Source organism: Megalops cyprinoides, chromosome 19 (genome assembly GCF_013368585.1).
Source record: "Megalops cyprinoides isolate fMegCyp1 chromosome 19, fMegCyp1.pri, whole genome shotgun sequence".
Taxonomy (NCBI): Eukaryota; Metazoa; Chordata; class Actinopteri; order Elopiformes; family Megalopidae; genus Megalops; species Megalops cyprinoides.
In genome coordinates this window covers 21,668,449-21,695,354 of record NC_050601.1, presented here as the reverse complement: position 1 = coordinate 21,695,354, position 26,906 = coordinate 21,668,449, and the positions used below count along the sequence as shown (strand labels likewise).

The following is a 26,906-nucleotide window of genomic DNA, read 5'->3' as shown; positions in this document are numbered from 1 at the left end:
AGGGAGGAACTTGGCAGTTGGAGTGAGAATTCACAGAGTTCCGGAAGGAAACTACAGCCAGCGTGAACAAAACCAGCAATGCACAGTGGCCCAGTGGTAACACACGCCCCATACGACAGCGTAGGGCTGAGCTACTCGAGCTTCTGGCTGCAGATACCTGGAAGGCGATAGCCAGGCCTTAAGGGCAGAGCTGCGCAGATGGACAGAGCCTCCAATGATAGACCAGCACAAAGTCTGCGGAGAGAAATGGAGGGACTGAGGGCACAGCATCTGTTTCCTACCCTGCACAGATGCACATACTGCCCTCACCCATGTGCCTGGTCTAACACACACACATGTCCCCTACACTGACACTAAAATACATACAAACATGAACACTTCACATCCTATGCAATATTTACATATTAAACACTGTAGCGAAGGGCGAGAGCAGTCACCCCACCCAACCTCAAACTCAGGTCTACGGGGTACCAACCCTGCAGGTTGACTGCAATGCCAAAGAGCCAGGCTCGTTGGCATGGCAGTCAGAGCGCATACTCAACCGTAGTGACGGCACTCTGTCACACTGCCCTCCCCTTCGGGAAGTGTGCCCATGCACTTCAATCACAAAGGCTCACCTCACGCATTCCCCCACCATACTTCTCCCATCCCAGGGTGCCCCACTTACGAGTGCTTCACCCATCTCTGGGGTCCCTCACACCAGGGTCCACCTTACCTGGGGGTCCCTCATACAGCTCACACACTGAGCACACCTCCAATGGCCTCACAGCAAGCCATCCCACTGCTAACACCAATGTAGCAAAGGGCAAGAGCAGACACCCCACCCGGCCTCAAACTTGAGTCTACGGGGTACCACACATGCAACTTGACCGCAATGCCAAAGAGCCAGGCTCGTTGGCATGGCAATGAGAGTCTGACTTAGACACTGATAGTAAATCTAAGAGAAAAAAGTCTTCCATTAAAGGCCAGATCTTATAGTGCAGCAGGTACCACTTCATAATTGGATCCAACACCATTTAGCACAGCACACTTGACCTGGGGCTGGTGATTAGTGCTTCAGTGAGCTCTAACATGACAAGGCATTGCATTGAGGGGTAAAGCATGCAGACTTGTCTATGCAATTAAAAACAATTTAGGGATACAATCACCCCATAAACATCTTGTACATTTGGTTGCATCTTGAAGGCCAGCCTTCTACATAGAAGTGAAATATGGGGACCTCAATTATTCACTAATATCAGACAGTGTAATGAAAGACATATTTATCATTCCTGCCTTGAATGTAGCAGTAAAGCATACTACATTCATAGAAATTCCCAAAATAAAGCATGCAGAATTAGACCGTTTAGCCATCATTCATTGAAAGAAAAAATAGCAGTGAAATGCATAAACCAGCCAGAATCACACTCCTGCTAGCACAAGACTATGTGGGGGTAATTAGTGCTTATTTGGGGGGAGGGAAATTCAATTGAAAACAGTACACCGAATGCCCATAAATTAGTTTAATATAACATTAACATTCAGATTTTAAAATATTAGTGTTTGTATTTACCAACCTTTTATTAAGGTTCTGATACCATTATAATTTTAATATAATTGTATTTATTCGTGTCTTTATTGTGTGTACCGTGTTGCTATTTACGCAGTCTTTTTGTTTTCACTTCTCGTTTGCTTTTGCCACACTATACAATGCACGGCCGTTCTACCAAAGCAGGAGAGAGCGAGCGAGAGAGAGAGGGAGACAGAGAGGGAGAGGGAGAGAGAGAGGGAGAGAGAGAGAGGGAGAGAGAGAATTGAATTCAAAAGCACTGACTTCGCGGAAGCAGCGGAGCGGGTGGGGCTTCCGAGGGAACCAGAAATGAGAAAGGAGGCTATTTTTTAGCAGGAAGCGTTTAATGTGAAAGTCGACTCCAAGGCCTACTATATTATCAGAAGAAGCAAAATATTGATGTCGCCGCGCAGTCGTGGTACAAATAACCCGTCAAATTCGTCCGCTAAGACGGTCTCAGTAATAGCGATGCTGAAGGAACGTTTTAAATAGTTTTTTTGTTTTAAATATATGTTAATGCTATTTCAAAATAGGAAATGGGGCACTTGAAAGGATTGCTGTATGTATAGTGTGTTGTATTTAAATCCTTATTGTGCTAGCTATTGTCTTTAATGTCAATACACGCAAGACGGAATAGCAGAGATACCCTGAACTAGTTCCTTTTCTCGATTCGAATAATGAATAACGCGAAAGATATGTCTCCCGATTTTGTCTTGATGCGCTTGGTTTCGGGGGCAGAAGATGACCGCCTGGACGAAGAGAATGGGAATTTGTCGTCGGGCAGCGGAGTAATGGCTGGATTCGGGAAAGCGGTCTTGGGTCATCGTGGCAACAACATCAAGAACGGGTTTGAATTAGATCTACATAACACAACAGGCCCGGTGCGCCAGGGTCCCTCCCCGATGTATAGTTCACAGCAAGACAGCGGAACCGTAGCACCTGACAGTGGCGTGATGGTGACTCGACCCCCGATGCCTGAGCCTTCTCCTCCCGAATTCACCGCGGCCCAGGGCTTTCAGCACAGAGGGGCTAGAGGCGCCCGACCTCAGCTTATGGTCTTTCGGAATCTTCTTAAGGCTGGGGACGGGATTTTGGAATGCGGACCGGAGCAACCCGCGTTGCAGAGCGGCGAGACCGAGGGACAGGATTCCGGCTCTGCCACAGTCACGCGAAGCGGTGTCAATAACGGCGTAAATTGTGGTGCCGACGTGCAACAGCAGAACCATCTGTCACAGCGGCCGACGTGGGGTTCGCATCCTCGGGTGAAATTGACGGACGCAGCTGCGGATAGCGGTGATCTGGAAGGCGGCGGAGGATTCTGCCCCCGGCATCGCGTCGCAGACCCCACTGACTGGCCCCCGTTATTGAATTTTGGCATTCTAAATCCGAGGTGGGCCTGCACGGCAGGAGAACCTAACTCCCATATAGATGATCCTGTGTTCGATCTGGCGAGGAAATTCGGAGAACTTGGGGTCGACCAGGCCTCCAAGATACTGTTCAAGGACGGGGAATTGCCGCAATGCCCGTGTCAGACAATACTTGCGTCGGCAGCTGCGGGCATGGCACACGGGGATGACCCGGCAGAGACCAGCGACGCTTTACTGGTGCTGGAAGGGCTGGGGACGGAGGACGTAGACGGGCTAGGCATGAACAATTGCCCGGCGGAGGAATTTAACGACACCCCTTGCCCGTCTTTCGCGTTAAACGGAAAGGAGGACGTGGTGCAGAAAATGACAGGCGCTTTCTCCACCAGCACTCTGACGGGGCTGGTGAAGCAGGCGCAGAGATTGGTGGGGGAAAGCTACTCGCCTGCATTCCGTGATCAGCAGGTGTGTTGCCCGCGCACGGAGGTGCTTAGCCCGAGACCCAAACTCCAGGCTGGCGCAGATCTCTCGGAACAACGTCCTGAGCTATCATCTCCAGTCGGGGTCTCCCCTCGGGGATCAGCATCGGACCTCCACACGTCCGCCCACGCTCAGGGCCAGACCGCCGCCTCAAAGTTGCTGGTGGACAGGTCGCCCGTGGCTCTAGCCGCACGGGGCATCGGAGAAGAGGGCGAAAAGGCAGCCAGGGTACCGGGGAAGTCTCGGAAGGGGTCTTTTAAAATTCGCCTGGGTAAACTCTTCAGAACTAAAAATAGCAGCGTCTCGATCAACCTGCTTGACAAGAGGCCATCACTGGCATCATCAACGTCTTCAACAGGAAGTCTGATGGACGTATGGAGTTCGACCGGTGGGGAGCCAGACGCGGGGAGGTAAGACTATGTGTCGTGTTTCATTTGCTGAAAATATTGTCAGTTCTTGGCTAGTTCAGATTGAAATTGTGCACTGTCAAAGGATAACATCGTTACATATGACTGACTGAAAATTGCCTTATTTTATTTTCCATGTTTTAATTTGCCTCACTTACTACATAACTGCCTCCTGCACAGGCTTATTATGAACCGTATATACATTGCTCAAAGTCTCGATAATAACATGTTGGAGACTTCTGGAACAGCTCGTCTTGCCTCAGTTACCACTGTGTAGGCGGGAGCGTGAAAGGATGACTTAATTTGTGCTAAATCGGAATTGGGGGCAAGTTTCGTGACAGGTCAGCTGTTTACGTCTATCCATGAGAACTATGCGTTCTAGGTACATCTGACAGGATCCTCTACACCCCCCGTGAGCTCGGTCAGAAAGTTCATAAGGATATCTGTCGGCGAAATCATCACCCCCAGGCCTAGAGAGAGGACCACTATTTCTTGGGGAAAACCTGTGTGTTACGGACGTCGTGCTTTTGTTTCGAGACCCCTGGCACCGTTGCTTTGTGGTGTTGTCTGGTGGTGCTGGGCTCTGCAGTTTAACATGTGGGGTTAGTTCTCCTTAAAGGCCGTTGTGTCGAGTGACCCAGCTTATTGTTTTGGTATACATGCATTTTTGCAATGGAGTTTCGATTTAAAATAAACTAGATTTTTTTTTACAGCATGCTCAAACAAAACAGACAAAAAATCAGCTAGTTGGGGTGACCAATAACCTTTATGTTATAATAGCCTTTCTGTAGTTATTACATCCTCATGCATGATACATTATTTGTCCCTAACTGGATACCATACATTTTTGTATGTAGGGTTTTGCTGTTTTATCTTTGAAATATCTAGCTTTTTTTCTTATTTCAAATGCAAGAATATTACAAAGCCAAATTTTCATATAGTTGTTTTTGTACATGTGGATACATGTACCATGTTGCCTGTAGTGTTTTGTACTATATTGACAGTTAATTCTCTCTAATATTTTGATTTGCACAAATGCTTATTTGGTTATTCATTCGGTTTCTGAATGGACGATATACATCAAGGAAACACACCTGCAAACAATCGTCTCTGCACCCTACACAGGAAGGAGTGTTTTGCTGTTCATTGCAAGCGCACGCAGCGCCTATTCAGGTATCGTTTTGTCTTCTGGATTTAAAAGTTAGATCACTGCAGGGGTTGCAAGGAAGAAGCCTGTTCTGAAGAAAAGCAACAAAAAGGCACAGCTTGAATTTGCCAGACTGTGTCTGAATGACATACGGCGTCATGCGTAAAGGGCAGACGAAATGCAAATGACTTTTTTTTTTTTTTTTTTTTTTGGAGGTTCTCATCACTGTTATACTTGGAATAAAAAAAGGTGAATCTTAGGAAACTTCCTTTGTGAAGTATGATGGGGGGGGGGGGGGGGGGTCAGATATTGTGTTGTTAAGATTGTTGTGCATGTACATGTCTCAAATCCTCTAAGATGTAGGGAGTCATGAACTCCAAAATGTACCAGGCATTTGTGGCCAAAAACCTGGCTCTTTCTGCCAAGATTCTCAAGCTTGGCTGAAAGTGAACATGCTGGCTTGACAATGGTTCAGTGCATTCATCCAGATCTACAAAGAAATGGCTATGGGGGTACAAACTAAATGTTCTCAACTGACTCTTTGTCTTAAGACCACAACCCAATTGAACATTTAAGGTTTGAGATCAAGAAAGCAGTTCACAAATGAAAACCGAAATGTTTGAAGAACCTATGGGGAATTCTGCTAGCTGAACCAGTAAAAGAATCCACCCTCAGGAGTGCCAGAACATCGTAAAATACTACTATGGGAAGGGTCTCTTCAGAGTAATCCATGCCAGGGCAACATTCACAAAATGCGAACAACTGGACTGTGAATGAATATTACCCTCATGATTTCTGGAAGTGGCTTTGTTCTGTGCAGTGCTCTTAAGGTTAAATTTAAGCATAAAATACATCCATTACATTTTTTGTTATGATCCTATTTAATATATGTGTATACACACACACAGATGATACTCACTGAAGTAATTCAATTTCTGTACTTTTCCCGGAAGTCAAGTCTACAGTCTTGTGCTTCGTTATGTGCGTATGACTCTTACATAAAGGGAAATCTTACAGCACTGAAAAGGAAATCGTTCTGTACTAGACATTTGATTGTTGTCCTGTGGAAATAGTTTTTAAAGGTGTGGCATTATTCCACGGGTGACCCTGGTGCATTGCATGTCAATCTGTCAAATTGTATTTTGCATTTTTCATTTTTGCAGGGGGGGGGGGGGGGGGAGATGTGTGGTGGGTGAGGGGGCCGAGACTTTGAATCCTGGGTGGCCCCTGTACCACTGAAAGGTGTTTTACTCAGTTGCTCACGTACCCGTGGATTCTGGGACAGGAAGGCCTGCCAAGGAATTGTGCAATTATGTAATTTCTAATGATGTCATAGCGTGTGACATTGCCCTCTCTCTGTCTCTCCCTCCCTTGCAGCGCTCCCCAGCCAACCAGGACCCAAAGTGCCTTCTCTCCGGTTCCCTTCAGCCCCGTCTTTACCGGTAAGCAGCCACAAGTGTACGTGCCGGTGCCACGGCAGACAGGATGGGCGGCAGAGTCCAACAAATCTCAAAAGAACTGTTTCGCAGTCAGTTCCCAAACTGGCTGGTAATGCCCTGCGGGGGCCCCGACGTCACAGATTACCAGCGTATTCAGCTGTCGAATTAGTAATCAACAATTGCAGTTTGCACTGTGCAGGAAATGGAGTTTCTCAAGCCTTTACGGGAAACCGAATTTCTCAATCCAGTCTCGGGTCCACCCATGTTTTTGGCCTGATGGGGTTCATTGAATTGGTGGAGGTTAAATGGCAAATCAATTTTTATTGGGTTCTGCATTTGTTGTCGCCATACATCTCCAAAGTCCGGGGTTCTGGTCTGCCTGTGTCTGCATGGAGTGTGCATTTTCACCCTGTGTTCGGGCCTCTGCCTGTGTTTGAGCCTGTGTCTGTGTTTACGTTGTCTCCGTGTGTTCTGTCTGTGCCTGTGTTTACATTGTCTCGTTGTGTTCTGCCTGTGGCTGTGTACCTTTTCTACCTGTGTTCTGCCTGTGTCTCTGTACCTTTTCTACCTGTGTTCTGCCTGTGTCTATGTACCTTTTCTACCTATGTTCTGCCTGTGTCTGTGTACCTTTTCTCCCTGTGTTCTGCCTGTGTCTGTGCAGAGTTTTCCCAAAGGAGTTTTCTCTTGGTTGTCTGGCTTCCACTTAGAGCTCATTGATGTTGCACCTTTAAGAGCCCTTTCACATTCCGCATCTGAATTCACCTCTGTCACCTGGTGACGTATGATTTCCATGCATAACGAGGTGCGAAATAACGCTTCCGTACAGAAGTAGTCTTCAACACTTGCATACGCTGCCCGGAATCATGTAGTTCTAACAAGAATTCAGCTGACTACAGGCAGATCAATGAGAAGTGGAACCAACGCACCTGCATTCTGAGTGCAAACAGATGTGAAAGGGCTAGAAACTGTTCATGTGTGTGTTTGTGTGTCCTGTGTATATGTGCGCGTGTTCACATTGTGTGTGCATGCGTGTATGTGCGTGTGCACCTGTGTGTTTGTGTGTGGGCGAGCATGCCTGCATATGTGTGTGTGCGTGCCCTGCCTTTGTGTCGGTGGCGTGGTCCTGCCTTCTGCTTTGTGCGTTCTGCATCTGTCTCACTGTAATGAATGGATGTGAATTGGGTAATGCAGTGGTAAAGAGCTCTGATATTCCAAAACAGGCATCTGGAGCTGCATGCAGATGTGCTCAGTTTCGGTGTGTAATACTGCTCTGATGGCATGTAGATGAGGTTACGAACAGCGAACCTCTTTCAGATCACTTGCATTTCCACAGATTAATTGCTCCCTGGTCTCCTGTCGTGGGAGTAAGTTTCTGTGACAATATGGAAGAAGTCACAGAGCTGGGTCACTCCGATCGTAGTGTCTTGGCGATAGAAAGGAAGGCGGAATTTGTACAACATACATGCAGGAACAGGCGTTGTTAAAGGTGGTTGTGTCTTTACTTTCAGATTTAAACGATAACAGATACTGTTTCAATATGATGCTGAGTGACAGATTCTTGGTGTCTTGAAATGATCAAAGATAGATTCAGAGTGAAATTGAGAAAATGCAATGCAAAATCAAATTGCTAGCAAGGTAGCTAATAAATTATAATCGGATTATAACAATTATAGTCAAAGTGTAGCAGCTTTCTTTGTCCATCTTATGCCTTGTGTTTGCTAGCCAACCGTGGGTAAGATGCTCTGACATACTCAGTCAAGTCCCCCAAAAGCTAGCTAGCAGACTAGCTTGAGAGCACACCTGATAGCACAATTTTATGCTTTAGCCTCTATAGATGCTAAATATATAATTTAGGACTTGAGGAGGTCACCAGCTACTGATAAACATCGGGATACAGGAGCTTGGAGCTGCTTGCTCATCGTTGGCTGGCGGTCCATATGGACGCTTATAGTCCGGTCTGATTTATCTTGGCCACTGTGTCTTGCCAGTGACTCTCTTGAAAGACCGCCACGGTAACATTTGCATAGTATCCAGTGAAATTTGAACTGCCCTGTGGGGGCAATATGTTCTACATTTATTAAAATATAATTATGTGCCATTTGCGTCTGTGGTATTTTGCCTGTCTCTAGGGGAGCCGCAGTCCTCGACTCGACTGAGGCTTAGTCACGGCGGTCTTGGCCAGTGCCGGAGTAATATGTTAGCCGCTGATATGCTAATGCGAAAGCCACTCAGGTTTGTCTGAGTTAAACATGGCGCTAGAACCCGGGGTGTGCTTGTCAGTGCGAGATACACGGAGCAAGGAACTGACTGCCAGAAGGGGAGAAGGACAGAAATGTTTTCAGCGTGGGGAGGAGCACGTGGGGAGCAACCTCTTTTTCCTTGCTCTCTTTCCCTCAGTCTCTCTTTTTCTCTCTCTCTCTCTCTCTCCCTTTACCGCCTGTTCATCACTCCTTTCCTTCTCTCCTGCTGCGTCTCTTCCCTCCAGGTGAGACTGTGTCTCTGGTGGACGTGGACATTTCTCGTAGAGGGGTGAACTCTCCGCACCCCCCCACACCTCCGCCCCCTCCAAGACGAAGCCTCAGCCTGCTAGGTATTTTTCCTCCCTTTTTTTCCCTTCCTTCTCTCTCTCTCTCTCTCAATCTGTGACGTGGCATGCAGGTGTACGTTACCTGCGGTTTTGCCTGTGTCACAGGGGTGTTCACATCTGCGGTGGTGTGGTTTGATCACGAATCTCATCTCTGTGTCTGCTCCATCCTGGGTGTGGTGAATTAGTCTGTCTGGACCGTTTGTTTTGTCTGTTAAGGTCTGTCCCCGATTCTCTGACCACATCTTGGCAAAAAGCTTCCTTGAGGCCTTGTGTTATTGTTATTATTAGCAAATGTGTTGCGTTCAACTTTACTCCCAGCCAGTTTAAGGATGTTTCAAGTGTGAACAAGTTTAGACAAATAATCCGTTTCTTTACATAAATGGAGAGTTGGAATGAGCTGATGTTTAAGGATCTGCCCACTTGACAAGGTGCATAGCTAGAACTGTAAAAGGTGTCCTGTTTGTGGCTGATTGCATGTCTGTGAGTTGTTAATGTGCCGTGAAGTTGTGAAATATGTGATGTCTGACATGTGGTCATGAAGGTCATGTTCTTGACTATGCAGTTGTGTAGGTTGTGCTGTTGATCATACAGTTGTGGCAGTTGTGGTGTTTTGAGGGTGACATTAGGGAAAGTGGCTGCGAGGGGTTGTCTAAGTCTTGGTAAGTGGTTTTTGGGGTAGGTGCCAAAACTGATTTTATAGAAGAGATAAGACAGGCATCATAATGACCATAATGGGAACATTGTAAGTAAAAACATGCAAAATACTTGATGCGATTCGCTGATTTAATTAAACATACTGTTATGTAACATTATATAACACAAAGCATGAGCATTTGATAGTCTTTACACTTTTGCTGATTCATTCATTTGCTATTTCCTTAGATTTGCACAAACAATATTGCATTTATGTGTTTTTATAACAAATTATTTATTTCAATGTTAATATTGTTATTATAATAATTATTGGAAGGCCAAGCATCAAAGATGTTGGAAAAAATGTTGCATTTTCTGTTTATAATTTTTCCAGCACTTACGTCTCTCATCTCTTACAACATCACGTTAGACCTCTTAATCATTTAACATCAGCCACAGGACGCTAATATGTTTTTTCCACCCTCCAGTTTCAAATGTATTCAGACTGAAATATTCTGATTCAGATTTGTCACTGCCGTGAGCCAGTCAGTTTGCACATAACACGTGAGATTCCCCATGGCATTTGGCCACCCTCAAACTTGTCTGCACCTTCTTGCTGTTGTCATTATTTTTGACTATTTACTATTGTTGTCATTTAGAATTTTGTACAGCAGACATTTCAGGGCCAGGCGGTGAGTGACAGACCTCTAATGTGGGGTTGGCGAAGGCCTGTTAATGGCTGTTTACCTGAATAAAAAGGCAGTTGCTTATTTTTCTGAGTCTAGTTTCACCCCTCGTTCACCTTTTCATTTTATAAAGCTCCATCAATGGTGTAAGTAAATGCATTTCTGTGTGTTTTACTGAGGACCGTGTCAGACTGACACAAAATTCGTAGCAGGCCCTGCTACTAGAATGCTGCAGACTTAACCAGGCTAATCAAGATGAAGGCTAAACTTTGGTCCATCAATACAGACCTGCAGTTAAACCAATTTTTTTTTTTTTTTGGGGGGGGGGGGGGGGATGTGGGTCAATGTCTTGAGTGAAAACAACATCTAAAACAACTGCGTTGCTGGATGTTACGGGAGACAGAGTTTCACCCTGGACCTATCCTTGGGGACTTGAGATCTTTCTAATAGCAGCCCATTTAGTTGTTGTGCTGGAAAAAAAGTGGTAGCTCCTTGTTTTTAATCAAAAAGGCCACAATGGGTATTGAATTTGATGGGAATGAACACATTTCCCAATGCCAGGAAGTGTGGTAACAATCATGAAAACGATTAATTTTCTAGATGGAATCCCAAAATGTTTCCTGGTGGTATTCTCTTAGCTAACTGGATACACAGAGTGTTTGGCTACTTTGATTATTTCTCTGAAACCGCTGCACTAAAGGTAGAAAGCTGTAAAGAAGCACACTCCATTTGTTTGCTTTTAAATGCCAATACTACCTGGCACAGAAGGATTACTGTTCAGGAGGATTTTAAAGCACGTGTTTGAGCACGTGAAATCTTGAAAAATGAAATGAGCATGCTAAAATGATGCTTATTTTTAATTACTGTATTATTATTACTAATCTTTCTGTCCCATGTAGGCCAGCTATTACGTTTCCATGTGTTGAAAATTTAATGATGGTTAGCTAGCTATAAGTGCTAACGTGTCTACTTTTCTGGCTACCAAGTAACTATTAATATCAACATACTCTACCAAATGAGCTTATCATTGGGCAAGCTTGGTAGAAACATGAATACATTTTACAGGTTTAATACATGGACAGCAGTCCTGCCCTCATACTGAAAGTTTGACCGTACTGAAACAGCCACATTGACAAAGACTACCATAAGGATACTTCTGACAATGGATACTTCTTACATTATGTGAATTCTTCTGCATAGTATCCTTTGTACCCATAACATGCATTGCAAGCAACAATGTATCCTAGCAATAAAACCATTTTCAGCACAGAAAAAGGCATTACTGTCCAAGCACAGGTTCTGTGGACAAACAGTTTTGCCCACATTATCTGACAAAAACTACTCAGCCATTATTCCTAAGCAGTTCTGCCTGATGTTTCCTAAATTCCTTCCTGAAACTTGTCCCTGTGTTTTTTCTTTGTGCAAACAGAAGTGTGAAGTCAAGTGTGAAATACAATGACGCTCTTAAATGCAAGTGTGCAGTTATTTGTAGTAATGAGAATTCAATCCTTATGGGGTGCTAACACATTGTCTACAGTCCTCCGCTGTGAGGCACAGGGCCTTGTCACAGACAGTCTATCGTGGACAGATATCCGGTTCCTGAATTCCTTCTGTCCTCCATCTAGGAGCTTCCAGTTGGTAATAGGAGGTTCCGATGCTGGCTGCGTTCCTATATGCTCTGATGGATGTCCTGTTTTAGACACGCCCCCTCGAAGAAAGTTCATAGTGTGCCAGCAAATCAGAAGACTTGTTGCTTCAACAATGGCAGAGAGGATTGTCAATGTGGAACACAGCAGAGTCTGACTGCCTGGTTGATGTAAAAACGTGTATTTACTCTCTCACACACAGTTTGACTGCTGCCTGCAGGTCTCTATGCAGTGAGTCGGGTGATGGAATGTTAAGCCGCAAACATATAACCTAAATGTAAAAAGCACTCGGATGTTTTGGAATTTTTTCTTGTTATTAATGTTTGATCTTCCTGTGGTTTCGTAAACACGCGCAATGGGAGCTACGTCACCTGCTTAACCAGCTTGCGTTGGTTTTGAAGTGAGTGAAATGGACCCCAAACAACATAGCTGAACGCTAATTATCGTTTGAGTTCGCCTTTGTAATTTGGCACGTAAGCCTGCAATCAGATGGCTACGTCAGTATCTGCTCGTTTGCAGAAACATGCAACTCCCACTCCTTCATCGTGGCTCAGATCTCTTGGCTGCGCGCTGCTTGGGGTGTATGTTTTGCACCTGGTGCTGCTATATTTGGTGTGGTTTGATTCCAAGATTACAGCTGTCTGCCTACACAGCAACACTGCTTCCTCTTACGCTAGGCGCTATTGCGACGTTGCCCTGACCTAGAAAGACACCTCTTATCTCTCGCCACTAAGCAAGAATTATAGCATCTCATTTATCCTCTGCTTAATTGTGTGTCTCCTGCGCTGCTGTCAAAATGTATTTTTGCTAAAACTGGAATGGAGTACAGTTTACACATTGCACGCACCGCATATGCAGAAATTTGAGTTGTAAGTTGTAAGGACAAGGACAACTCCTTGTACCAATGACTAGTGTACCCTTATTTACAATTTGTATGTATACCTGAGCACTATTTTTAATAGTGTTTAAAATATTAAAGTTAAAGTGAATTAGTATTAAAATAATCTTTTAATAATGCAGAGGCTTTCAGACAGGCCCTTTTGTGCTGGCATGCAATAATGTGGTCACCCAACAGGAAGAGGACTGCCAGTGGAAATATTGCCTTTTTGGATGTAACCAGGGTTTGCAGGAATGTTTGCAGCATGCCGAATCTGGACCCAATTGGCTTCCCATTCAGGAAGTTCAGATGGTCAGAGCTGTTTGGGACCCTATTTGGGACCCTTATTGTACCTTAAGATTCATTTTGATATATAACCTAAAAGGAAAATGGACTATAAAGAGAAAATATTTTTTTGAGTCTGTCCCTTTCCTGTTCCCCCTTGTCAACCTGCACCTATTTTGCTATTTTTTCCTTTTTCTTTCTTACATTTACGAACGAAATGACCTCTTTGACATCTCCTGTGAATTTCATGATGTACCTGTCATTGAGTGAGGCTGCAGCCAACTGTGCCTTTAGCTGTATTATAGTGAGCAACAGTGACACATACACACACACACACATTGTAGTTTGATGACAATGAAATACCGGCCACTGTTGCCAATGACTGTATTCTCTGGACTAAAAATGCAGTGTTTAGCTTGTCATGATTGCCACTGTGATAGCCTGACCCCCAATAATTTGGGTATGTAATGTAGTTATGTATAGCTTATGACTTATGTGTAGGAGCTGGAGTTTTTTTTTTTGACATTGTGACTTGCAGAGACTGTTAATGGTAATCCTGTAGGTGTCCCTGTAAATACTCCAGGCTAAACAACCTTGGAGCAATCAGCACAGGAATGTGAGTAATAATACAATAAGTGACTACTTATGAGGAGTCCATCAATGCAATACCGTAAATGGATGCAGTTTAGGGTGAGGAAGGAGGAAACGAAACATGGGCACATAAAGTCAAGAAGCATTTTGGTGAGCAAGAGAGTGCCACAGTATCCGCCTGCATACTAACGGATGTAATTCAGTTTGCAAAACAATATTAAACCACGCACAAAAGATAAAGATAGATCGGCATCACAAATCATGAAAATGCAAAAAAAAAAAAAAAAAAGACACTAGTCAGACATCCGCTGTCAAAAAAATGCAGGGGAAAAGAGAGCCTAGGGCAGTGGCAGAAAGCTGTTCATGATCTGACAGACACGTTAGTCAGTGCAAATATTCCCTGTGAAAAAATGGATCATCCAAAATTACTCGTGTGTTTAAACAAGTAGGTAACAAACTACGGGGCATTTCCCTTTGCCACAACGTGCTGGCTTGAATATAGTCTAAATCAAATAGCTGATCAAAAACATCTAACAGCATATTCTTAGCCACTGATGAATTATTATATGTTAACGATTATCTTTCACATATTTAGTTTATTTTGTTTGTTTTGGATGTGGAAACCCTCCTGTTAGACTCCTGTTCCTGGTTTTGATGAGTACAATGGGAGAACTAGACAAATACAAACTGTATACAAAAGAAAATGGCAACGAAATGTCTTTGGATGAATTGTGAAGCGATTTCCCAGTGTAACATGGGGGTCCACGCAGTACTTGCAAGCTGTTAATAATAATGTCAATGCTGACAGAAGTGTGTATTCATATGAGCAAGTTTACATGCAGTATCGTCAGTCCATTACAGAAGAGGCTGTGAAGCAACTGACATTTAACCACAAAATGTATAAATAACATTTGCCTTTTTTCTCTGTAAACTGTATATGTGACATTCACATGTTTTAATGTGCTTTATATGTTTAGTTCCACTGCCACCCACAACTTGTCTAAAGATTGGTTTGTTCTACTTCTTATGTGGTAGCGCAGGTTAAAATGTTACTATGCTCCATTTTTCCTTTTGAACTAAGAAAAACTGCTCTGTGTGCACGGTCCTGGTGAACTTTTTTAAGTTATTGCTGCATCGTCTGCGTCACTAAAGAATAAGGCTGAGTCCGTCATGTGGTGGCATCAAAGGACATGAGAACGCTGTCAATCATGACTCCTGTGCTCCCAGTTTGTGGTGATTAAATGATTAATTTGATGATTGGGTGCTGCGGGGAGATATTTATTTAACAAGTAGCTTGGAATGGGACTATTGGTGCTGGAGGTAAAGTCAGGAAAAACTCTGGGTTATGTGCAGTACGTGACTGGATAGCAGCAGTTGATTCAGAATATCAGTGTGTCATCTCTTCATATTTCTGCTTCCTCTCAGGAAAATGTTTCTCACTCTCGAGTGTAACTGTGAGCGTGCAGACACTGGCTGCCCACTGCCACATGCAGAGCGGGCTCACAGTGGTTTCAGCTGGTAGAATGTGACCTTTTGCTGACACATTAGAAGGAAGATTCGCTGTTTACAATGTGTAGGTGCACAGCGATAACCATAGCAACTGAAACCATTTACTTTTGTGTAATACCATATTGAGGCTGAACTGCTTCTTTCCATGAATACTTTGTAAACTCTCAGACAGATCACTACTTCTCCATCTTCGTTTCTCTGGTGTGTAACACCATACCAAGTGTTGCATTACAGTTTTATGCTTCTCACAGTTGGTCTTGTCTCATATTCAACCAATAGACTGATCTTTTAATAGTAGTCAATTGCAAGTCACATTTTGTCCCTAGCTAATTCTATTTTCAGCCAGTTGTATGACTAGCTAACACATTGGGCAGCTAACTCCCTCCCCAGGTAGTTACCTTGCTATATTGAAACAATTTGGGGCCAAATTACCTCACGCAAACTGAACAAGCACTATTCCAAAGGAAACCTATCCAGTGCTTTCTTAATTCTTTCCTGCAGCTTGGCCTTATATGTTTCCTGTGTTTTGATCTCATTGTCTTTGCTATTTCTGTACTGTTTCTTAAGAATAAAATCCATCAGAGTATTACTGTAAAGAGATTTTTTTAATATCTGAGGTAGTCTTTTAAATCTTTGTTCCTGTTACAGTGTCAAAACAGGAGAGTAAATAAAACTTGTTTTGATAATATTTTTATTAGTTGTTTTTTTAACAATAATAAATAAAAGATGCAACTTTGCCTGCAAATTAAATGCAAGACAAAGTTTGTGCAAATCAACACTTTGATCATGTGCTAGGGGTATTCTTGTGTAAACAAGCTCAAGATCATGCAAATTTGCTTTGGGAAGTTTTGAAAATGATGAGTCTCTTAAATCAAAATTTAAATGTTCGAGACCGTGTTACTGAAACCAAATCAAAAGGTTTGTGCGAATGACACCATTCACTTGGTCATAAATGTTTCATTCTTGACCAGGGTACTAATTTAATGGGTTCTACGACGGCTGGTTTCTTTGCCACAGGGAGATATCGCTCTGAATCATTTATTACTTTTGTGCCAGTGAAGCAGCAGCAAAAAAAGGTGGTTTTGTTCAAGTAATTTTAATTGTATGCAATGGCCGAGGCTAATCTGTGACCTTTATGTTTCCCTGGAGTCGTGTTTGGGGTCATTTCGCATTTGTGCTGTGTGTGCGAGCGTGCTGAAAGCGGCGGGTCGGAACCAGCGTTCTGACCCAGCGGTTCCGGTCCCTTAGCAGCAGTGACTGAACCTGTTCCCCTCTGTTCTGTTCCAGATGAAATTGGGGGGCCGCAGCCTGGTCCTTTCCTAGTGAGGGTTGTGGGGGCGTCCCTGCAGTCTCTGCCCCTGCCTCCTCTTCCCACGCATGCCACCATCCAGCACAGCCTCAGCCTCAATGGTAAGACCGCAGTCGGGGCGGGGTTCAAAGGCCAAAGCCGTGGACACACCGGGGACTGCCAAGGCTAGGGGAAATCCTTTCATGTGTGTGTGTTTTTTTTCTTTACCGGAGGATATGTAAAGAATACAATATCACCAGCAAAACACTGGGCTGCTGGCTGGAGAAATTGCCTTGAGAATGCGATTCACAGTGCAATATTTTGGCCCCTTTGTATACTGTAAGATGCAAAACTGTGGACAGAGGGGTCAGACAGTACACAGGTAAAGATACCCAAATGGGGAATGGATTTGAAGTGCTGGTGTTTGTAAGAACATACGAAGTATATGACAAGAAGAGGCCATTCAGCCCAACTTGGCTTGTCAGTTTGCCTGTGGTAAAGAGTATGTCTAGACCACAAAAGTTATGGAAAGTTACAGAAGATAACACGATGTTGACAGAGGTAGTGCAGGGTTCTTTTTTTTGTTGAGAGATTTTGGTGAGCGTCTTGAAAAGCTTCATGGCCATATGTTTTGCGCTTGGAACTGATCCTGGATCGTAGTCCATCATCGACTCAAAATGGTTGGGGTTCAGATTTTGGGGTTGGATGAGCTGCTATGGAACAGCTTCCAGGGGCAGAGAATACCAGCCAAGTGTTGTTTTGTCGTAGGATAGCAATTGGTGGTTGGTGAATAATTTCATTTTTGTCGTCTGCTGTTTCATCAGTCATGAAATAAGTGACCCACAGCCCCTAGGTTTCAGCCCAGCCAGCTGTTCAGTCTGGGCAGAAGTGCAGAGGAGATGTTGTTGCATCTTTGTATCAAATTTACAACCGTAAACCGGCCCCAAAATAAGCACTGACCCAGTGGCCCCAAGACATGTTCCAGCTTGTCGGGCATCTACTGCCCATTTAAATCAGTCTTTTTTATTTGCCCGTGTGGGAAAACAATCCAATATGCGCCCTTTTTAAATCCCCTCACCACATCAAAAGAAACTGCGACTCATTCATCTGAATATTCCCTTTCCGACCATTCAATGGCCGCATTGGTTAAATAAAACTCCATTAAAACAAATAAAATTCACGTAGAGACGTCTTGCGCAGCACTTTGCCTTCTGTAATAACATCGGCGTCCCCAGCTGCAAGCTATTAAACTGCTAGATTGGACAGGGAACATTATTAAAATGTTTTTTTTTTTAACTTTAAATAATGTCACCCCAAAATGTAGTCTTCAATATGAACTGTCAAAAAATGCCCTACCTCAAATCAAATAGATCGTGCAATTTAGCCTGCAGATGTACAAATAATAAGGTGCTGAGAAACCTCAGGGATTGCATGGCAGGGTTCTGCAGTACAGCATGGGGACACTGAGGTAGCATTTTTAGACCCTTTCCTCAGTCTGAGCACCCTCTGCCTCCCATATTAGCCCTTTCTGAAATGGAAGGAGACTCGCTGGTGTTATAAAAGAAGGGAGGGGAGAGTGGCTGGTCCGGCCTGTCCACCGAGGGGGAAGTAATGTGAAATTAGTTTGTAACCAAGGAGCAAACCTGCAGGCTATGACTATGGGATGTTAGGCGATGATGCATATGCTGGGTCAAGGCCATACTAATTAAACTGTGGATAATTCAGTGTGGCTGAATGCTTTTCCTGCACGTGAAGCTGGCAGTGTGTTCACTTTGGAGATAAACATTCTTGTACTTTTCATATATTTTATCAGAATCAGAGAAATGTTCCAGATCAGGATGGATTATAGTGGATGTAATGTATTCTGGTAAGGGAGCTTTTCTGATCTGTACAGATCAGGAAGTGATGTCAGATATGAGTGGTGCTACAGGTGGAGATTTCCCCTGGAAAACAAGAATTTAAATAGTCAAAACTGAAGTATAAAAGATGGAAAGGGAAAGAAGTGTGCACTACTTAGTGCTTCATTGGAAAAAAACTTTAAAGAGGTTTGGAAGATAGTTCAAGAATTGGCCTGCATGTTGTGAAAATGTGGATGGCAAGCTAAAGATGATGGTCTCTCAGCATACTGCCTACTTGCATATGCATACCATTATCCCTTTTTTCTCTACTGCCATATTTTTTTCTGCATTAGTTTCGGTCGTGTGCATGTTTGACCAGAAGGCTCGCATGGATACCATGAGCACCAGGGCCATAGTTTGGCCATCTCAGTTTCAGTCAAAAATGGACGTGATTGGACATGGATGTCTTCATGTGACTCATGTGTCAGTTTGAGCCTTAGAAGCCTGGGGTTCTTTGTAAAGTGTTGAACGGTGATGTCGGCCAGTTCACTAAGTTATTCTCCCCTAAATGAAAATGAAATGAAAATATCATACTGTTCTGCTTGGGACCACTTTAATAGACAAAGGGCATAGAATAGAATGCCAGTTGTATTGGGTCCTGGTGTGAGAAACACACCAGGGAGATATAGGTGCTGAATTATACAGTTTTAACATATACTCAGTATACTTATCTAACCACCTTACTGTTTATATGTAGCTAGTCCAACATCTTTTCCCTCTCTGCTCTGCAGGTGGTTGTATTTGGTTTTTCATGAACCAGAATGAATTTTGACCTGATGTTTTGTTTGTAAAAAGCTCAGTGTCATGATTTGGCAAGCCTGCAAGGTTGCTCATACCTGAATACTGTTCCAGATTCCAAACAAGGACACCACAATTGATTTAAAAAGTCATGTTTTTTAAGCAATTTTTAAATGTTTTAAAAAGTGATTAAAAGGTCAAGACCCATTTGGCATGCTTGATCCTTGTGCAGCTTTTAAACAAGTTTTCTCATTGGATATCTTGAAGTACAGATACAGCTGAAATAATATAAATCTCTGGTTCATTCTACATGGTTTGAACTTGACGGTATTCTAGAGGGCTAAGATACCTGCCTGATGAATTTGCTGTGAACAGATCGCATGGTCTTTCTTCATGGAAATCATTTGAGATGAGCACACAAGCCCAAACTTATCTACAGACATTTGACATCCCTAACTCATTTTGGGTAAATTTCCCTGGAGGCTTTGCCACATCTTAACCTGCCATGCTTCAGAATCAATAAACCAAGTGGTGGTGTATTATTAGCATTAGCAAGGTAGCTAACAAAGTCAGTTCAATGTAGCTGCCTAACTAAGCTCTGTATGATGATTGTTTTTTCTTTGCATCTACAATTCTGAGGAAAATATGGATGGTAGATACACAGATAAACCCTTTTGTAACTCACTGAGAAGATTTGAATATGCATAATTTGAATCTAATATGCCAAACCAAAACTATTCACATATTCTTGCAAATGAAAAAAACAAAAGACCTCTTTTAGGATGCCTTTAGGCTGCTGACTTGTCCTCAGTTAATGATGCGTTAAACACTCCAATTGGCTTTGAGGCTGTATTGTGTTAAATAGCCATTAGGGTGCAGGTGAGTGTGTCAGAGAATTGCATGTGCCTTACTTCAGTGCTTCCAACATAAGAGGAAAGTGGTTTCCTGGTGCAGCAGTGCTCAGCTGGCTATTTAACATCAGAGAGAAAAGGGGAGAACATTCAACTCATTCCTCTGGCTTCATTTTGTTTGCTGGTGCCAGTGTTTCCCACTTTGCATTGACTTCAGTGATTTTTCCGCTCGTCAGCACATACAGAATGAGCTGCATTTGTGAAATGTATACTTTGGATAAAAAAAAAAAAAAAAAAAAAAACCCTGCCATATATTAAGGCCAACATGGTACATGACTTGCACAACATTCCCTAAGTGCCTGGAATTTATGGTCTGTGCCGCATGCCCTAAATATGTGAAATGAATGATATGTATTTGCGTTCCCCCTCTGTTTCAGACACCTTCCTGCGGGCTCTCCCACGCCCTGCCCCCTTGCAGCCGGATGGCCCGCCCCCTTCCCAGCCGGGCCAGCCTCCTCTGCTGTGTCCTCTGAGCTGCCCGGATGCCAGCAGCTTCGCTACCAGTCTGAGAGAGCTGGAGAAGGTACATGCATACACCAGTGGGGCTTAGTGTGTATTTACTTGCTTTTACTGCATTACCTGGCTGTGAGCGCATGTAGCCCCTTGGGCTTTTTGTGACCTGTGCTGTGTGCTTCCTCACAGTGCGGATGGTACTGGGGCCCCATGAACTGGGAGGACGCAGAGATGAAGCTGAAGGGGAAGCCGGACGGGTCCTTCCTGGTGCGGGACAGTTCAGACCCCCGCTACATACTCAGCCTCAGCTTCCGCTCCCAGAACATCACCCACCACACCCGTATGGAGCACTACAGAGGTAAGGGGGAGGGGGATGTGTTTGGCGTGGGGAGGGGCATTCATAGGATGAGGAGGGTCATTGGTTGGAAAGGGGAGGGGCATTCATAGGAGGAGGAGGGTCATTGGTTGGAAAGGGGAGGGGGGAGGGGAATTTGAAATGGAGAGGGACATGTTTTCCATTCTTTTGGAGGAGAGTGGCATTACTTGTAAGGGAGTTGGTAGGTAGGTGAGATGAGGAAAATAGTGTTGTATAACTTATTTTTCAGTTTTAGGACACTGAGTCAGTATTCTTTTTTCTCCTGCAGCAGAACATTGTGAACATTATGATGTTATGATGCAAACACTGCACTTAGTGTCTTCGCCCAGAACTGCACATTTTAATGTGATAATGTATTTTGTCATATGAATGGAAATGTCATCAAAATTGTTCAGTACATTTGTTAATGAGTTAATGGTTTTGTTTTCAATGTTCTGTTAGTCCCCAAAAAAGTAAACCTGAATGGGTTCTTGCATGGCTGTAAACATGCTTTTTGGTTAGTATATTGTTATGTAATTGTCTGTGGTAATGATGTAGATATTGGTCTCATTGCAGTATTCATCTTTGGATGTCTTTAGTATTGTGTAAAACAATGTAAAATTTGTGATTTTTAAAGAAATAGTGGTCATCTTTTAAAGGGCAATTGTTTCTTTTGACTATGTCAGCCCCTTAGTCATCATTAGTTACACAATGCATTGATGTGTTGAGCCCCATAGAGTGGCAGCCTGAAACACAGGGATATATAAAGCATGTAACCCTGTACCCCATGTCCCGTTGTGATTGCAGGAACCTTCAGTCTGTGGTGCCATCCTAAATTTGAGGACCGCTGCCACTCAGTGGTGGAGTTCATCGAGCGTGCCATTATGCACTCCAAGAACGGCAAATTCCTCTACTTCCTGCGCTCCCGTGTGCCCGGTGAGTGAGTCAATCACGGAGCCCGACGCAGGAAGTGCGTGTGACTGTCTCGTATGTAAAAAAGATATAAACCGGCCATTCTCATTGGTCCTCATCTGGTGACATAGAAAGTCGGTAGCCACACCCATTATGTATCATACCAGCTGTTTCCCCAGGCCGAGACAGCCATTTCCGAGGAACACCCAAACAGGATTCCGTTCTTAAGCGTTTTAACTTGTTTTGTTCTCTCTGGGGGAAAAAATGGAAAAACCCCAGGATATGAATGTGTTCACCAATGTTTGCTGTAATCCCAGGGTACTGAATCCACCTTCATGCATTGGAACCACAGCGGTGTGGCTGGGTTTTATGAGTGTATCTGGGGTTATTATTATTTCGCATGTACAGTGCTGGCCAAAAGTATTGGCACCCCTGCAATTCTGTCAGATAATGCTCAATTTCTCCCAGAAAATGATTGCAATTACAAATGTTTTGGTAGTAATATCTTCATTTATTTTGCTTGCAATGAAAAAACACAAAAGACAATGAAAAAAAAATTAAATCAATTATCATTTTACACAAAACTCCAAAAATGGACCGGACAAAAGTATTGGCACCCTCAGCCTAATACTTGGTAGCACAACCTTTGGACAAAATAACTGCGAACAACCGCTTCCGGTATCCATCAATGAGTTTCTTACAATGCTCTGCTGGAATTTTAGACCATTCTTCTTTGGCAAACTGCTCCAACTCCCTGAGATTTGAAGGGTGCCTTCTCCAAACTGCCATTTTCAGATCTCTCCACAAGTGTTCTATGGGATTCAGGTCTGGACTCATTGCTGGCCACTTTAGAAGTCTCCAGTGCTTTCCCTCAAACCATTTTCTAGTGCTTTTTGAAGTGTGCTTTGGGTCATTGTCCTGCTGGAAGACCCATGACCTCTGAGGGAGACCCAGCTTTCTCACACTGGGCCCTACATTACGCTGCAAAATTTGTTGGTAGTCTTCAGACTTCATAATGCCATGCACACGGTCAAGCAGTCCAGTGCCAGAGGCAGCAAAGCAACCCCAAAACATCAGGGAACCTCCGCCATGTTTGACTGTGGGGACCGTGTTCTTTTCTTTGAAGGCCTCGTTTTTTTTCCTGTAAACTCTATGTTGATGCCTTTTCCCAAAAAGCTCTACTTTTGTCTCATCTGACCAGAGAACATTCTTCCAAAATGTTTTTGGCTTTCTCAGGTAAGTTTTAGCAAACTCCAGCCTGGCTTTTTTATGTCTCTGGGTCAGAAGTGGAGTCTTCCTGGGTATCCTACCATAGAGTCCCTTTTCATTCAGACACCGACGGATAGTACGGGTTGACACTGTTGTACCCTCGGACTGCAGGACAGCTTGAACTTGTCTGGATGTTAGTCGAGGTTCTTTATCCACCATCCGCACAATCTTTCGTTGAAATCTCTCGTCAATTTTTCTTTTCCGTCCACATCTAGGGAGGTTAGCCACAGTGCCATGGGCTTTAAACCTATTGATGACACTGCGCACGGTAGACACAGGAACATTCAGGTCTTTGGAGATGGACTTGTAGCCTTGAGATTGCCCATGCTTCCTCACAATTTTGCTTCTCAAGTCCTCAGACAGTTCTTTGGTCTTCTTTCTTTTCTCCATACTCAATGTGGTACACACAAGGACACAGGACAGAGGTTGAGTCAACTTTAATCCATTTTAACTGGCTGCAAGTGTGATTTAGTGATTGCCACCACCTGTTATGTGTCACAGGTAAGTAACAGGTGCTGTTAATTACCCAAATTAGAGAAGCATCACATGATTTTTCAAAGGGTGCCAATACTTTTGTCCGGCCCATTTTTGGAGTTTTGTGTAAATTGATACTTGATTTGACTTTTTTTTCTTTCTCTTTTGTGTTTTTTTATTGCAAGCAAAATAAATGAAGATATTACTACCAAAACATTTGTAATTGCAATCATTTTCTGGGAGAAATTGAGCATTATCTGACAGAATTGCAGGGGTGCCAATACTTTTGGCCAGCACTGTATGTCTCCTCTGAACTCCTAAAATATATCAAATGCATAAATAAATATCTATCTTTTATGAAATAAGAGACCTGGCATCCTCTCTGTGTTGAACACATTCAGTGTCAGCCTTCAAGCAAGCATGCTACCTGCCTCATAAAACTGATACTTTGTGAGACCTTATGAAAGCTTATGATTTCCATGACATACATAGCCATATACTGTAAGGTAAATCCATTTTCCTGTCAGAACAGGAAAGTTGTAATGATGACTGATGAGTATTGAGAGAGATGTTGAGTGGGGAATGGTGGAAGGTATGTGCTGAGATGGTGGCGTGTGTGTCCCCTGTGTTCCAGGCCTGCCCCCGACCCCAGTGCAGCTCCTCTACCCAGTGTCCCGCTTCAGCAACATCAAATCCCTGCAGCACCTGTGCCGCTTCCGCATCCGACAGCTGGTCCGCATTGACCACATCCAGGAGCTGCCGCTCCCCAAGTACAGCCACTTGTCTCTCTGTCATACTCTCTACCTGTCTTTCTCTGACTGTTTCTACTTGTCTCTCTGTCATACTCTCTCTGCCTGTCTCTCTCACTGTCTCTGCCTGTCTCTCTCACTGTCTCTGCCTGTCTCTCTCTCACTGTCTCTACCTGTCTCTCTCTCACTGTCTCTGTCATACTCTTTCTTATTTGTATCTCTCTCACCGCTCTGTCACTGTCTCTATCCCTTTCTCTTTTATTGACTCTCTGTGTCCAGCTGTCTCTGTTTTATTGTCTCCACCTCTTTCTGTCTGACTCTCTTTCTCTCTTTCAATTTCTGACTTTTTTATATGTATATTTCCTGTCACCGTTGCCGGCTCTTTCATTTTCTCTGTGCATGTCTTTCTTTCTCGCTCTTCCCTTATTTTACTTTCCAAATGGGAATTGATGATGAATTTTACTTTCAAATTATTCTTCGTGTTCATATTTTTTTCCAAATAATGAATGACCTGTCCTCACTCACCTCTCCTTCCCTCAGGTCCTTGATTGAGTACCTGAGGAAGTTCTACTACTATGACCCTGAGGAGGAGATGTACCTGTCCATGAAAGAGGCACGCAAGGACATGGGGGTGGAGCCAGGGGTGGAGTCTCAAACGTAGCTGTTGGAATCCCATTGGCTGAAGTAAGTGTCAAGGTGCGGTGTCAAGGGGGGGAGATGGCACAAGAAGGTTCATTAGGTGTGATATCCAGTAGATCACCCAGTTTTGTCACAGTTCTGCTACTCAGTTGGCTGTATGGTTACAGCTGTTCACATTGTAGTGCAGATGTCTCCGGAGGACTTTTGCTTGATGTGTCACAAATACCAGTGTCTGTAGTACTAGGGCTGTAATAATGCATTGATTTGTGTCAATGCATCAATGCAAAGGCAACGATACAGCAATACAGCTAGTGTCTGTACCAGACTGTATTTTAAGGGGTGGGGTTTCTCCCGTGTTTGCGGATCAAAGGCACTGAAATTTTGCGTCTCTTTATTGGGTCACGGACAGCTGAGATTTCATTAAAATCTGTTGGTTTGAAGATAGCAAAATGCCACATTTTTATGCACGCACGCACGTACGCACACACACACACACTCATGTTGAAATCCTATCAATCATAGCAGGATGTCATACAATATTAGTCACTTCCTTTTTCTGCAATTTAGATGTAGGCTTATGATTATTTTATGGTGAGCCTTTTCAATTCTTGAAGATTTTCTGTGATTTTGTGAATTGAGCCATTACAAATGCCTCCATTCAGACTTGGTACCATTTCAGCTAACCACTTACCAACACAGAATTGTGTCAAAGGAGCAACATGGACTTTTTCAGTGGCTAGCAAGCTGAATCTGTTGCTGCCAGCAGGTACAGACAGGTACAGGTAGTGTGAAGAGTCATGAGTGCAGTGAGTCACACCTTGGCAGTACGAGTAATGAGTGCAGTGAGTCACACCTTGGCAGTGCAGGTCAGTATGGACAGGTGCATCATAGTGGAATTCTGCCTCCCTGCATCTATGGAATGTGTCCTGAATCCCGCATTGGATTAACTCTTTATATCTGAGATGCGCATAGTCTTGTTGTATAGCATTTGACTGTTGCATGATAATAATTTTATCCACTGCAAGAACCAATCCAGCATTGTGGGTTTCTCGTTTTTTACATGCTGTTGAGTGTATTTTTTGTTCAGTATGTGTTCAGTTTAAGTGTTGTTTGTATTGTCTTGCATAGTGTTTGTTTTGGGTTTGTTGTTGTGTGTTGCTCAGGGTGTTTTTGTTTGTGATTGTGTGTTGTTCAGTGTATGTTGTGTTTGTTTAAATGTGACAAGTGTGTGACTTTAAGTGTGTTGTCTTGTAGGTGTTAAGCTTGTGTTTTGTGTGTTGAGTGTTTTCAGCACGTGTTTACGATGCGATGTTCTGCTGTAGGCTGATGGGTAATGTTTCTAATTCCTCCCCTGCTGCAGGGTTTCTCTCAACTGCAGCCTTGAAGACTGATTGGACAGTCTCACCCACAGCAGCCAATCAACACTCATGGTGGACTCCGTATCAAAATTGTGATGGTAACAGGGACCCACCCTCCTCCCTTTTGGACCAATGAGAAGAGAAGGGGTTGGAGGATGGCGCCAGAACAGAGCTGAGAGGCAAACTGGAAGTGAACTGGCTTCACTGGGGCAGACTGGAAGAGCTAACTTGACCTTGCACTGGACCACAAACTTAAGCTAAGACTGCATTCCCACAAAATTGCTGGAGCGTCGCTCTCCGAGGCCGTCCCTGAGTGTTGCAGCAATGTTGGGGAATGCCTACATGTTCGCTGTTACCACAATGGAAACTTGAAGCCGGACCCGCCCTCGTGGCAGACGACGGACACGCGATCGGTTGACTTGAAGCCAAACTGGAGTTTTTGACCGTGATGCACTCGTTCCATTTCGTCCAGTCCTCCCTTTTTCCTCCCCCTCCTCTTCCCACCTGCTGTCTACCTGGACAGGTGTCCCTCTTGAACTGTCGGCATCCTGGAGCGGAATGAGATTCTGCTGGGAACCCTGAACCTTTATTTATTTGTCTGTTTAGTTTGCTCCATGATAGAATGTAAACCCCCTTCCCCCTCATTCTGCTCCCTAATAAAC

At 43.9% G+C, this 26,906-nt stretch overlaps 1 protein-coding gene across 3 annotated transcripts; it reads left to right on the top strand.

Annotated features, from left to right (window-relative positions):
• The first annotated feature begins 1,814 nt into the window (after positions 1 to 1,814).
• On the top strand, positions 1,815 to 26,906 carry socs7 (suppressor of cytokine signaling 7). 3 transcript variants are annotated; one of them, XM_036553309.1, is made up of 10 exons: positions 1,815 to 3,803; positions 6,325 to 6,389; positions 8,872 to 8,976; positions 16,488 to 16,610; positions 20,413 to 20,558; positions 20,678 to 20,846; positions 21,651 to 21,779; positions 24,133 to 24,268; positions 24,788 to 24,931; positions 26,247 to 26,906. In XM_036553309.1, exons 1-9 carry the CDS (start codon positions 2,227 to 2,229, stop codon positions 24,906 to 24,908), a joined length of 2,571 nt encoding a protein of 856 aa, XP_036409202.1. In that variant the 5' UTR covers positions 1,815 to 2,226; the 3' UTR covers positions 24,909 to 24,931; positions 26,247 to 26,906. The 3 variants fall into 3 exon arrangements, with proteins under 3 accessions (XP_036409202.1, XP_036409203.1, XP_036409204.1); XM_036553310.1 differs by lacking the exon at positions 8,872 to 8,976; XM_036553311.1 differs by lacking the exon at positions 16,488 to 16,610.